Source organism: Oryctolagus cuniculus, chromosome 10 (assembly GCF_964237555.1).
Source record: "Oryctolagus cuniculus chromosome 10, mOryCun1.1, whole genome shotgun sequence".
Taxonomy (NCBI): domain Eukaryota; kingdom Metazoa; phylum Chordata; class Mammalia; order Lagomorpha; family Leporidae; genus Oryctolagus; species Oryctolagus cuniculus.
Window position 1 is genome coordinate 96533813 of NC_091441.1, and position 13567 is coordinate 96547379.

At 45.9% G+C, this 13567-nt stretch overlaps 1 protein-coding gene across 3 annotated transcripts in view; it reads left to right on the forward strand.

Moving 5' to 3' along the window:
- The window catches only part of DCP1A (decapping mRNA 1A), a 62272-nt gene that overhangs the window by 37775 nt on the left and 10930 nt on the right, over positions 1-13567 (forward strand). For all 3 annotated transcript variants that reach the window (XR_007921899.2, XR_007921900.2, XM_002713390.5), the window contains exons 7-9: positions 7141-7899; positions 10867-10932; positions 12938-13156. Coding sequence is in view for 1 of the 3 variants with exons in the window: in XM_002713390.5 (XP_002713436.1) it covers positions 7141-7899; positions 10867-10932; positions 12938-13156 (1044 nt within the window). In the remaining 2 variants the exon portion in view is untranslated. The remainder of the gene's footprint in view (positions 1-7140; positions 7900-10866; positions 10933-12937; positions 13157-13567) is intronic.

Sequence of the window (13567 nt, forward strand, 5' to 3'; positions counted from 1 at the left end):
GGCTTCAGATCAGCACAGCTGTGGCTGATGGCCAACTGGGGAGTGAATCAGCAGATGGAAGACCAACCTCTCTCTCTCTCTCTCTGTGTCTCCTTCTCTCTCTGTGTAACTTGCCTTTCAAATAAATAAATAAATCTTTAAAAAAAAGAATTCTTACACTCCCTAACTTAGTGAGACCCAAAGGTAAAAATGGACAAAGGAAAAAAGCACCTTAAGAATTTTAAAGCATTGCATTGAAAGGTGAAAGGTGAGGGTGGCAAGCCACAGTTGCTCCACTTTTTCAGCAGCCCCAGGGATGCGTCTGCAGGCGGGCGCTCGGGGGAGGTGTACCCCGAGTGCTTGTGTTCTCACTATTGCTTTGTTTCTCACATGCTTTTTAAATGCCATTTTTAAAAACAGAGACACAATCTCGTAAAGTTTCTAAATTTGAATGTTATCAGAAACCACATGATTAACTATAACCGGCTCCAATCCATAATCATTGCCTGCACACCGATACTACATTTGCTTCATGGGACTGCCACCTAGTGCCAAGCAACAGATAATGCTGCCAGGCTGTGATCAAGTATTAACTTCTATTTCAGTTTCATAATTCACTATATTAAAACCCCCTTGGAACTGTTTCCCTAGTTTGTTCTGCTTTTTACTTCCTATAGTCACTAGTGCTTGCCTCATAGTGTGTCCAGTATGACAACCAGGTAGAGTAAGAGCTGATACGAAACTGGAACTCCATCTGGGTCTCCCACGTGGGGGCAGGGGCCCAAGTACTTGAGTCATCATGTGCTGCCTCCCAGGGTGCTCATTAACAGGAAGCTAGATAGGAAGCAGACTAGCTAGGATTGAACCAGGCACCCTGATATGGGACGGGGGGGTCCCAAGAAACAACTTGATCTGCTGTGCCAAAGCTTGCCCTGCCCTGGATGGACTTAAGCTGAAGAACACCATGATCTGACTTATGCTTATCAGGATTGCTCTGGCTGCTGGATTAAGAACAGGTAAAGGAATGGTAAGGCTGGGAGACCAGACTGTAGGCTTCTCTAAAAGCCAGATGAAAGACTAATGTGGATTGGGGAGAAATGGCTTGAGTGATTTCATTATGCTGCTGTACATATGGACCTTACTTAAAATTTACTGTTTGGGTTATGCCATTCTTGAAGCCTCAGATTTATTTTATGGTGAGGTTTCTACATGCTCTGTTGTTTGATCACTTTTCTCGTAAGATAAAAATAGTGTTTTTCCCAACTTGACTCTCACTGGGATTAAACATGACAATAGGTCTGATCTGATTTCATCATCATTTAAAAAAAATCATCTATTATTTTTCACTTTATGTTTCTGTGTGGGAGCAAACTGTTGAAATCCTTACTTAAGGTATACTAAGCTGATCTTCTGTATATTAAGATAATCGAAAATGAATCTTGATGTGAATGGAAGGGGAGAGGGAGTGGGAAAGGGGAGGGTTGTGGGTGGGAGGGACGGTATGGGGGGGGAAGCCATTGTAACCCATGAGTCGTACTTTGGAAATTTATATTCATTAAATAAAAGATAAAAAAAAAAAAAAATAGTGTTTCTTGGGGCCAGTGTCGTGAGGTAGCAGGTAAAGCCGCTGCCTGCAATGCCGGCATCCCATATGGGCATTGGTTCAAAACCTGCCTATTCCACTTCCAATCCAGCTCCCTGTTAATGGCTTGGGAAAAGCAGCAGAAGATGGCCCAAGTGCTTGGGCCTCTGCCATCCACCTGGGAGATCCAGAAGAAGCTCCTGGCTCCTGGCTTCAGCCTGGCCCAGCCCCAGCTGTTGCAGCCATCTGGGAAGTGAACCAGTGGATGAAAGATCTCTCGGTCTCTCCCTCTCTCTCTTAACTCTGCCTTTCAAATAAATAAATAACTCTTCTTTAAAAACTAGTATTTATTATCTGAAAAATTTCCTTAAGTTCTGCATAATGGCTCCAATGTGTCTCTGCTTTTTAAAGTAGGTATTATCTAAATGTTAGTTTAGACAATAGAAACTGTAAAGTGATTTTTGAAAGTACTCATTAGACAAAAATGAGAAGTAGTTCTCAGGACTGTAACATAATATAGATTGCTTTCATGTAGCTTAAAAAATCAGTAAACTAAAATAAATATTGGTTTATATGTATACATATATTTTAAAAAAATTTAATGGTAAAGATCTTTATAATTTACATTAATGAGTAAGAATTAGTTGGAGGTTTTTTTTAACATTTGTTATTTACTTGAAAGGAGAGAGACGAATTTACCATCTGCTGGTTCACTCCCCAAATACCTGCAACAGCCACAGCTGGACCAGGCTGAAACCAGGAACCTAGAACTCTATCTGGGTCTCCTGCATGGGTGGGAGTGGCCCAAGTATTTGGTCAGTCATCCAGCCTCTGTCTTCCCAGACAGAAGTGGTGCAGCAGGACTCAGAGCTGTGCACAGATAGGGGATGCTGGCATTGTATGCATTGGCTTAACCCAGTATGCCACAACACTGGCCCTTGCCCCTAATGTTATTTTCTAGTGCTTTTCTTTTTTGTTTTTAATTTGAGAGGTCAAGTTACAAAGAGGAGAATCAGGCCAGCGCCGCAGCTCACTAGGCTAATCCTCCACCTGCGGTGCCGGCACACCGGATTCTAGTCCCGGTCGGGTTGCCGTGTTCTGGTTGCCCCTCTTCCAGGCCAGCCCTCTGCTGTGGCCCGAGAGTGCAATGGAGAATGGCCCAAGTCCCTGGGCCCTACACCCACATGGGAGACCAGGAGAGGTACCTGGCTCCTGGCTTCGGATCAGCACGGTGCACTGGCCGCAGCGCGCCGGCTGCGGCAGCCATTGGAGGGTGAACCAATGGCAAAAGGAAGACTTTTCTCTCTGTCTCTCTCTCTCACTGTCCACTCTGACTGTCAAAAATAAAAATAAAAATAAATAAATAAATAAAAGGAAAGTCAGAGAGAAACGTCTTTGATCTGCTGCTTCACTCCCCAAATGGCTGCAATGGCCAGAATTGGGCTGATCTGAAGCTAGGAGCCAGGAACTTCCAGGTCTTCCACGCAGGTTCAGGGACAGTCACTTGGGGCATCTTCCACTGTTTTCCTAGGCCATAGCAGAGAGCTGGATTGGAAGAAGAGCCAGTGGAACCTGAACCGGCACCCAGATGGGATGCCGGCACTGCAGGCAGAGGCTTAGCCTACTACACCACAGCACTGGCCCCTTTAGTACTTCTTTGTGGTATGATTTTTGACCCATTTTGTTCTAAAAATAATATGTATAAAAAGGAGTTAACCCAATTCAGAAATAGGCAAAACATCTGAATAGACAGTTCTCTAATATATACAAATGGCCAATGAGCATACAGTGCTCAACATCATCAGTCTTTAGGAGCAGGCAAATCTTTACCACAGTGAGATACTTCACACCATTAGATGGCTAATAGCAATAAAACAAAGTTGCAAATGTTGGTAAGGATATGGAGAAATCAGAACCCTCTTAGGCTACAGGTGATAATGTAAAATGATACAGCCACTATGGAAATAAAGTTTAGTGGTTCCTCAGAAAGTTAAATATAGGGGTGGGAATTTAGCCTACCAGTTAAAGTGCCTGCATTTCATATCACAGTGCCTCCCTCTCTCCCTACCTCTTAAGTTAAAAAAAAAAAAAAAAAAAAGAAAGAAAGAAAGAAAAGAAAGAATTACTATATATATGATCAGTCTAGCAGTTCAACTCCTGGATATAAAAGTTGGCATTTGGCCTAGCATAACTGGAATGCCTTCATCCCATATAAGAGTGCTTTCAAGTTCAAGTCCCAGCTTCCTGCTAATACATGCCCTCAGAAACAGCAGTGATGGCACAAGCAGTTGAGTTCTGCCACCCACTTGGGAAACCTGGATTGTATTCCCAGCCCCTGGCTCTGGACCCAGGCCAGCCCCAACTGTTACAGGAAATTGAGGCGTGAACTATGAGATGATCACTTTCTGTTTACCTCTCAGATGAAAGTGTGGAAAATGCAAAAAAAAAAAAATATATATGCATGAATTTAAAAATATTTTGCATCAAAATAAACTTGATTTCCATTTTCTCACAGACTTTTTGAAGTGTCCTCATAGACCCAAAAGGATTGATGACAGAGACTCAAATAGTTGCTTTTATACCAATATTCATAGCAACTGTTTCCACTAGACAAAAGGTAGAAACAACTCAGGTGTCTTATCAACGAGATGTCATATACACATACAGTAGAACATTATTCAGCCATGAAAGAATGAAATTCTAGCCCCTGGTACAGCATAGTTTACTGAACCTTGAAAACATAAAGCTAAGTGAAATAAGCCAGATTATGTGATTCACTTTGTATCTCTAACCTAGAATAGGTAAATCAGGAAATTGATAGATCATAGATCAGAGGTTAGCAGGGATTATTCGGTGATTAGGGGAGATGGGGTGTTATTATTTAGCAGCTATGGAGTTTTTGTTTAGGATGATAGAAAAAGTTGTAGTAGTGATAGTTAAAATTATGAACATACTGAATGACATTGAATTTTATTCTTAAAGTGGTAAATTTTGTGTTATGCATGTTTTACTACAGCTTCTTTTTAAAATGGAGGAAACAGGAGTTACTGCTGTACCATCAGCAGACATTTAGGATACCAGAGATCCAAACTGAGTGAGCCAGTGTCCAGCATAGGAAATGGAACTTGTGTACCCCATGACTATTACGTGGCCCGGACAGGAGTCTGGCCCAAGGGAAACTTGTCTCTTCCATTGAGTGGGTTTGAAATGTTCCCAGTGTGTTTTAAACAGCTATGGCCTTGAAGAACCTGCCTCAGGGAATGACAGGGCAGTCTCTATTGACAGAGCCTTGGTATGCCAGCAGGTGACTGTACTGCTTTGCATTATGGGGGTGTGATATTCTAAAAGAATAAATGGTGTCTTTAATATCCCAACATTTTATTTGGTGTTTCTTAAAAAGCATCCAAACAGATTTATCATGATTGCTATTAAGACCATATGGTGTTTGTGTGATAATAGCCAATTTCCTTACATTGAGAATTTAATTTCCATAGCCACTCTATGACATAACTTCAGTTGTCCCCAGTTTTTTTTTTAAAGATTTATTTACTTATTTGAAAGGCAGAGTTACAGAGAGGCAGAGAGAGAGAGAGGTCTTCCACCTGCTGGTTCACTCCCCAAATGGCCATAATGGCTGGAGCTGAGCCAATCCAAAGCCAGGAGCTTCTTCCAGGTCTCCCATGTAGATGCAGGGGCCCAAGCACTTGGGCCATCTGCTTTCTCAGGCAGTTAACAGGGAGCTTGATCAGAAGGGGAGCAGCCAGGACTCGAGCTAGTGTCCATGTTAGATGCCGACACTGCAGGTGACAGTTTTACCCACTACACCACAGCGCCAGCCCCCAGTTGTCCCCAATTTTAAGATGAGGAAATGAATAGAAAGATTATGCAACTTTGCCAATTGACAGCTGAGAATTGAACCTAGGTATTTTTGATTTCAGATCCTAAGCTGTACAGTTTTTTCAGATGTAAAAATGTGAGGGAATTGAACCATATAAATTCTTAGCATCTTTTGTGATTTTTACATCCATTTTATAATTAGATATTGGTGTGGCCTCATCATCAGGTTTGAAAGATACTAGACCCAGTCGGGGCGCTGGATTCTGTCCTGGTTGCCCCTCTTCCAGGCCAGCTCTCTGCTGTGGCCAGGGAGTGCAGTGGAGGATGGCCCAAGTGCTTGGGCCCTGCACCCCATGGGAGACCAGGAGAAGTACCTGGCTCCTGCCATCGGATCAGCGTGGTGTGCCGGCCACAGTGCGCCGGCCGCAGCGGCCATTGGAGGGTGAACCAACGGCAAAAGGAAGACCTTTCTCTCTGTCTCTCTCTCTCACTGTCCACTCTGCCTGTCAAAAAAAATAAAATAAAATAAAAATAAATTAAAAAAGAAGGATACTAGAGCTGTGCCTTGAACCTTCCTCAGGTGTGGCCTCAAGTGCCACTGCCCCAGGATTAGGGAAAGGCGGCTCTGCTCTGAGGGCTACAGGCTCCACAGCACCACAGAGGCAGGGAGAGGCCACCACGCCTAGGAGAGCCAGGTTCACAGTTCAGCACACAGTGGACACCTCAGGCTTCTTAGAGCATCAGTGAGACTATCAGTAACAGGAAAGCAACTTTTTGTTCCTGTGAAACATTCTCCAAAAAATGACCAGATTGATTGGGCCATCTTCTACTGCTTTCCCAAGCCACAGCAGAGAGCTGGATCGGAAGAGGAGCAGCCAGAACTAGAACCGGCGCCCACATGGGATGCCGGTCCTGCCTGCAGGCAGCAGCTTGACCTGCTATGCCACAGCACTAGCCCCCAGAAACATTTTCCTTCACATGGGTGCAATGGTGTCAATAAACCAGTCAACTAAAATGTGTGTGTGAATTTAGAATTTTTGGTCACAAATGCTTTGCTTTTTCTTAAGGGTCCTGTGATTTGGGGGAAGAGAAGAGGAATGGCCTCTTTTAATTTAACAATTGATTGGTTAAGCTTTATTATCTGGTGTTTGAGACCCAGGCCCCAAGGTGCAGTACCTAGCTTTTTATCAAGAATAGTGGATTAAAGGTAGATTGATTTGGTTGCAGTGTGTTTACTCTCTGTGCACGTTGCTGACAGGAGGCACTCAGGCACAGTTCACTTGTGTAGGAAGCTCATTCATTGCCCCTTCATCTTTTATCTCCTCAGGGAAAAGTAAATCTGACATGAGGAGGGCACTTCACAAAGCTCATGGAAAAGGGAATGAAGGTGTTTGTTTTGGTACAAGAAAAATTCAAGTTCATGCACATAAGGATCTTCAGAAAGTTCATAACAATGCGTATTGTGACAAAACCACATAAGGATTTCAAAACATTTTTGCACCAAAATTATCTTTCAGTTCCATTTTCCATGAAGTCTTCTTATATTATCTGAAGTTCCTAGAATTTGAGGGTAATTACGCATGTGGATTTCCTTCCACTAACCTAGAGAAGACCAAAAGTACCTGTAGCCTGTCTTCAGTTTGTCCCATTCCTTACTACTGTTTTAGTTGTTAGGTAACAAGTTTGGTTACAGTGATTTGCCAGAGGTTTCTTTTAACTAAGTGGTGTGATTTGTTTTTCAGTCTGCTCCGTCTGGACACAAACATCTGACGGTAGAAGAGCTATTCGGAACCTCTTTGCCAAAGGAACAGCCCGCAGTCATGGGTCTGGATTCAGAAGAAGTGGAGAAGCTGCCGGGAGAGGCCTCCCAGAAAGAACCCAGCTCCTTCCTTCCATTCCCCTTTGAGCAAGCAGGAGGAGGCCTTCCATCAGAAAACCCGGGTGTCCATTCTGCTGCCCACCACTCAGTCCAGCCAGAAGTCCCCACCCCGGTGCTAATCACCCCAGCCTCCATCACACACTCCAGTGAAAAGCATGCCCCAAGCTACACAATCCCATTGAGCCCCGTTCTCAGCCCCACTCTGCCAGGTGACGCCCCTGCTGCGCAGGTTCCCCCCAGCCTGTCTCGAAACAGCACTATGATGCAAGCAGTGAAGACCACGCCTAGACAGAGGTCTCCACTGCTGAACCAGCCTGTCTCTGAGCTAAGCCACAGCAGTCTGATTGCCAGCCAGAGTCCCTTCAGAGCCCCACTGAGCGTGACAAACCCAGCTGGAGCATCCCTCCCAAGCGTTGATCTTCTGCATAAACTCAGGTTGACTCCACAGCATGACCAAATACAGACGCAGACACTTGGGAAAGGAGCAGTGGCACCCACCCTGTGCCCAGCAGCTGGCCAGCTGGCCACACCTGAGAGCTTCATCGAGCCTCCCTCTAAGACCGCGGCAGCGAGAGCAGCAGCCTCAGCCTCCTTGAGCAACATGGTGCTTGCTCCCCTTCAGGTAGTGGCAACAGAGGCGGGGTGGGCAGGGTGGGTAACTGATTGGATGAGACTAACTGCAAAGACCTTGATTTTTACTGATGTGAGACAGGATAGTTTGAAAGAATTATCTCTAAAGGAAACCAAGGACCAGGAGAAAGGGGAAGGAGAATCCCCCCCACCCCGTGACCAACCAAGTAATTACTAGACAATGGTGTAACTCAGTTTCACTTTCCAGAATTATCCCACTGATAACAGATAAAAAAACCACGTTTATATTGCCTAAGTATGCACTATAGGATTTTTTTTTCATCTGTCTTGCTTTTTGTTTTTTAGATTATTTATTTGAAAGTAGAGCAACAGAGAGAGATCGTCCATCCACTAGTTCACTACCTAGATGCCAGATAGCCTCAACAGCCAGGTCTGGATCAGGTCAAAGCTGGGAGACTGGAACTCCATTCTGGTCTCCCACACAGAGGGCAGGGGCCCAAGCACTTGGGCTATCTTCTGCTGCCTTCCCAGGTGTATTAGCAGGGTGCTGGATCAGAAGTGGAGCAGCCAGAATTCAAAGCAGCCCTTCAATATGGAATGCTGGAGTCCCAAGTGGCAACTTAACCCACTGCACCACAGTGCCAGCCCCTGTCTGTCTTGGTTCAGGGTCAGGAAGATCCCCAGATTATCCTGAACTTAGTTCCCATTCCCAGCTCCCTCAGTACTTTGTTTTCAGAGCCTGGGAAGTCTCTGAGCAGAGTGAGGTGCCATGAAGGAAGAGGGCGGCACTCGGGTTAGAGCTGGCAGGGCCTGGATCAAGAAGTGTGTGCATGTGGATATGTTGAGATGTCTCATCAGTGGGACTCAGTGGTAGATCAGGTGTAGAGGAAAAACAGATTTATCCCTCACAGTAATTCATAAGTGTGGGATATGCAAACGAGAAAACCAGATTGGGTGATTTGTGCAAGGTCACGGAACTGGAATAGTATAAAACCTGCTACTCTGCATCAGTACTGAGTCCCTATAGGACCTTTAATAATGCCCTTTAATAATAGTGATAGGAACCGGTGCTGTGACATGGTGGGTAAAGCTGCCACCTGTGGTGCCGGCATCTCATTTGAGCATCAGTTTGAGTCTCAGCTGTTGTACCTCTGATCCTTCCCCTACGAATGTGCCTGGGAAAGCAGCAAGGGATGGCCCAAGTGCTTGGGGCCCTTCACCTACGTGGGAGACCCAGAAGACACTCCTGGCTCCTGGCTTCAGACTGGCTCAGGCTCTGGCCATTGTGGCCATTTGGAGAGTGAACCAGCAGAAGGAAGATCTCTTTCATGCTCTCGCTTGCTCACTCTCTAACTCTGCCTTTCAAATAAATAATCAAATCTGTAACAATGATGATAATCCCCAATCTTAACATTGTACCAAATAATGTATGGAAAAGCCCATCATGGTTGCTATGTATTATTTCTTAACTTTTTTGTTCCATTCCTTTGAAATCTTGTAGTGATAGAGGGGAAACTTAGGGTCTTGGTAGCATTTATATTGTCTTCCTCCAGCCCTTTCTCTGTGTTACAGAGAGGAGAGAATATTCTGTTAAACAGACATGCCTGCTACCACTGCTGCAGGATTCAAGAAACACAACAGCAGTCCTTTTTATCCCTAAGACTTACCTAAGGGCCAGTGCTGAGGCATAGCAGGTAAAGCCACTGCATATGGTGCTAGCATCCCATATGGGTGCTGGTTCAAGTCCCAGCAGCTCTACTTCCAATCCAGGACTCTGCTATGGCCTGGGAAAGCAGTAGACGTTGACCCAGATCCTTGGGCCCCTGCACCCATTTAGGAGACCTAGAAGTTCCTGTCTCCTGGCTTTGGATCAGCCCAGCTCCAGCCGTTGCAACCGTCTGGGTAATGAATCAGCAAATGGAAGATCTTTCTCTCTCTCTCTCTCTCTCTTTCTTTCTTTCTCTCTCTCTCTCTCTCTCTCTCTCTCTCTCTCTCTCTCTCTCTCTCTCCTCTCCCCCTCTCCCCCTCTCTCCCTCTCACTCTACCTCTGCAATTCCACATTTCAAATAAATTATAAATCTGTTTAAAGAAAATGTGCCACTGTGGCTAGAGGAACCATTCTGGAAAAAAAAAAAAAAAAGACCTTTCTATTTATGAATTGATTGATTGATTTGAAAGGATGATAGGGAGAAACAGATCTTCCATCTGCTGTTTCAATCCCTAAGTGTCCTCAACAAGCTGGGCCAGGGCTGAGCTAAAACCAGGAGCCAGAAACTCCACCTTGGTCTGCCATGTGGGTACAGGGGTCCAGGCATGCAGGGTGTTGTAGTGGAAGTGAAGACCAGGGTGAGAACTGGCACTCTGATACAGGATGCCAATGTGGTAAGTGGCAGTCTAACCCACTGCACCACAATGCCAGCCCCACACCAGCATTCTTGGACACTGCCCTCTGCAGCCTGGAGATAGCACCCTGCCCTAGCCTCCTTCTTGGCAGGGCATGCTTCCCTGCGTATAAATTTCCATTTACACAGCAGTAAATACAAAGACCAGGGCTTCATAGAGTTCTCATGTCTTTGCTCTACAAGTTGTCTCTCTCCAATGAATGAGGAAAAACTGCATGTGAAAGGCTGACTCTGGGTAGCAGCTGTTCAGTACTACCTGTCCAGGTTTAAACAGCCTGTTACCAGGTGTCATGCTGCCAACATCTGTCATTTTTACAGACTCAACAGCAAAAATACGCCTGCACAGCTCCCAACTCTGAGATACAGGTTTCTGCTTTGTTCCTTAGGGACTACTTAAGCACACCTTTCATCGGGGGAACTGCAGGGGGAGGTTGAGTCATTGTCACAGTCCTGTCAGCCTCTTCCCTTGGGAATCTGAGACCTGGTTAATGGCTTAGCCATTTCTTGTTGCTAAAATAGATTTTTTTTTACCAGTAATCAGGAAATTTCACTGAAACCTGCCATATCTATTTATCTCTTCTTTTGAAACATTTCAGTCTATGCAGCAAAACCAGGATCCTGAAGTATTTGCCCAGCCTAAGATGTTATCCAGTGCCATCCCGGTAAGGCCCCCTTGTTCTGAAGAAAGCATTTCATGTGTTTCGGTCCTGCTGCTGCTTCCCACACAGAGGTCATTGCTGTGGTCTCCGTAGGTGTTAAGTCACCTGTGTATCATGTCTTCCCTGACTGTGATGGAGGGCAGGTGCAGCTGTCAGCCTGGAAAGCTATGGCTTCCCAGGGCAGAGCCACCACTCTGCTCCAGACCTCCCATGTACCATTGCCCTGACAGCAAAGCCTCCATGCACTGCCTCCGCTGTCCCCTCTGTGGCCTCCCTGTCTGCTTCTTTTACATGTCACTCACCACACCTGACATCAGACTTCTTTCCAGGGCCTCCAGTCTCAGAATTAAAATTAGAGCCAGCTTCTGACTGGCCTTCTTAACCAGTCTTTTCTGTAGACTATTCTGCGTGCTCCGTGGTGATCAGCCTGAGCGCTCAGCCTCATGTTGCACCAACAAGCAAGCCCACGTGGTTCTGCTCCTAGAAACTACACCTTTAAAATTGTGGAGGGGCCGGCGCTATGGCGTAGCCGGTGAAGCCACCTCTGATCCAGCTCCCTGCTAATGCACCTGGGAAGGCAGGAGAAGATGGCCCAAGTCCTTGGGCCCCTGCACCCATGTGGGAGACTTGGAGGAAGCTCCTGGCTCCTGGCTTCGACCTGGTCCAGTCCCAGCTGTTACAACCATTGGGGGAGTGAACTGATGGATGGAAGGTCCATCTCTCTCGCTCACTCTCTCCCCTTCTCTCTCTGTATCTCTGCCTTTCAAATACATAATGCCTTTTTATTAAGACTTTATTTATTTGAAAGGTAGAGTTACAGAAAGAGGTCTTCCATTCCCCAGTTCACTCCCCAAATGGCCTTAATGGCCAGAGCTGAGCCAGTCTGAAGCCAGGAGCCTGGAGTTTGCTCCAGGTCTCTCACATGGGTACAGGGGCCCAAGCACTTGGGCCATCCTTCCACTGCTTTCCCAGGCCATAAGCAGAGCGCTAGATCAGAAGAGGAGCAGCCGGGACACAAACCAGCACCTATATAGTATGCTGGTGCTGCCAGTGGAGGCTTAGCCTACTGTACCACAGCATCAGCCCCAATTTCCACCCTTTTAATGCCGTACAATATAAACTCTACAGATTCCAAATTCGCACCAAAATAAACTAATTCTTCTTGTTTTATTTTTCAGTGAATATTTTTTAAAGGTAGAGGAGGGAGCTCTCATCTACTGGCTCATTCCCCCAAATGCCTGCGGTGGCAGGGCTGGGCCATGCCAACACTGGAAGTTGGGAATTCAACCTGGGTCTCCCATGTAGATGGCTGGGACACAAGTCCTTGAGCCATCATCTCCCAGAGTCCACACAACAGGAAGCTGGAATTGGGAGCAGAGCTGAGAACTCAGCTGCTTCAATATGGGATCCAGACATCCCAGGCAATGTCTTAAATGTTGTGCCACACAAACTTTTTGAAGCACCTTTACATATTGAACATCACGAAAGAATCTAGTGCTTCATAACTCTATTTTTAAATTCTTCTGTGACCAATACAAATTTTTCTGTGTGTTGACCCTTGTGTATAACTACCATCACTTTCATAGCTACCATCTCAGTCAAGATATGTCCCATTATCATCACCTGAGAAAGTTCCCTCAGGCCCTCTTCCAGTCATTTCCTCACTGTGTACCCCCCAAAATAAACTTTATATTTACATTTTTAATTAGCCGCAGGATTGTTATTATAGTGTTCGCTGTTCTGTTCAGTGTATCCACCTGTGATGCTGAGACTTGGCTTTCCATGATGACTGCAGGCTGTTCTTAAATCCTTTAGCTAACCAGACCTTCATAACCAGATGGAAAGTGTTCAGGTACTTCTACTGAATGTTTACCTGAACCAAAAAGTTAGTGCTTGACTCTGCACTTGCTCCAGACTCTACTGCTTCTGCCTGTTGGCAGTGTCCCTTCCCCTGGGCTTAGTTGCTGGCTGCTGTACTTTGAATAAAATGACCATTATTCCCTTGCAGGTTGCTGGCCCCCCACTGGTTACCGCAACAACCACAGCAGTATCGTCAGTCCTGCTGTCCCCAAGTGCTTTCCAGCAAACGATTCCAAGGTCCGTAGAGCTTGAGAGGAAAGCAAGCTCCCCTTCTCCTCTCACCGTCGGAGCAGCAGAAAACACGAGGAAGCCGTCCATTGTTCTCAGCAGGGCTCAGCTCCAGGATACACTAATTCATCTGATCAAGGTAGAGGATATCAGTTTAGTCTTGTTTTTTGTTCTTTAATAAAGAAAAGCAGATTTTTTTTTTTTTTTTTTTTTTTTGGACAGGCAGAGTTAGAGACAGAGAGGAAGGTCCTCCCTCTGTTGGTTCACTCCCCAAATGGCCGCTACGGCCGGCACACTGCGCAGATCCCAAACCAAGAGCCAGGTGCCTCCTCCTGGTCTCCCATGGGGTGCAGGGCCCAAGCACTTGGGCCATCCTCCACTGCCTTCCTGGCCACAGCAGAGAGCTAGACTGGGAGAGGAGTAACCGGGACAGAACCAGCGCCCCAACCGGGACTAGAACCTGGGGTGCTGGCGCCACAAGCGGAGGATTAGCCCAGTGAGCCACAGCGCTGGCCAAGAAAAGCAGATTTTATAAGTTCTTTAAATTGGT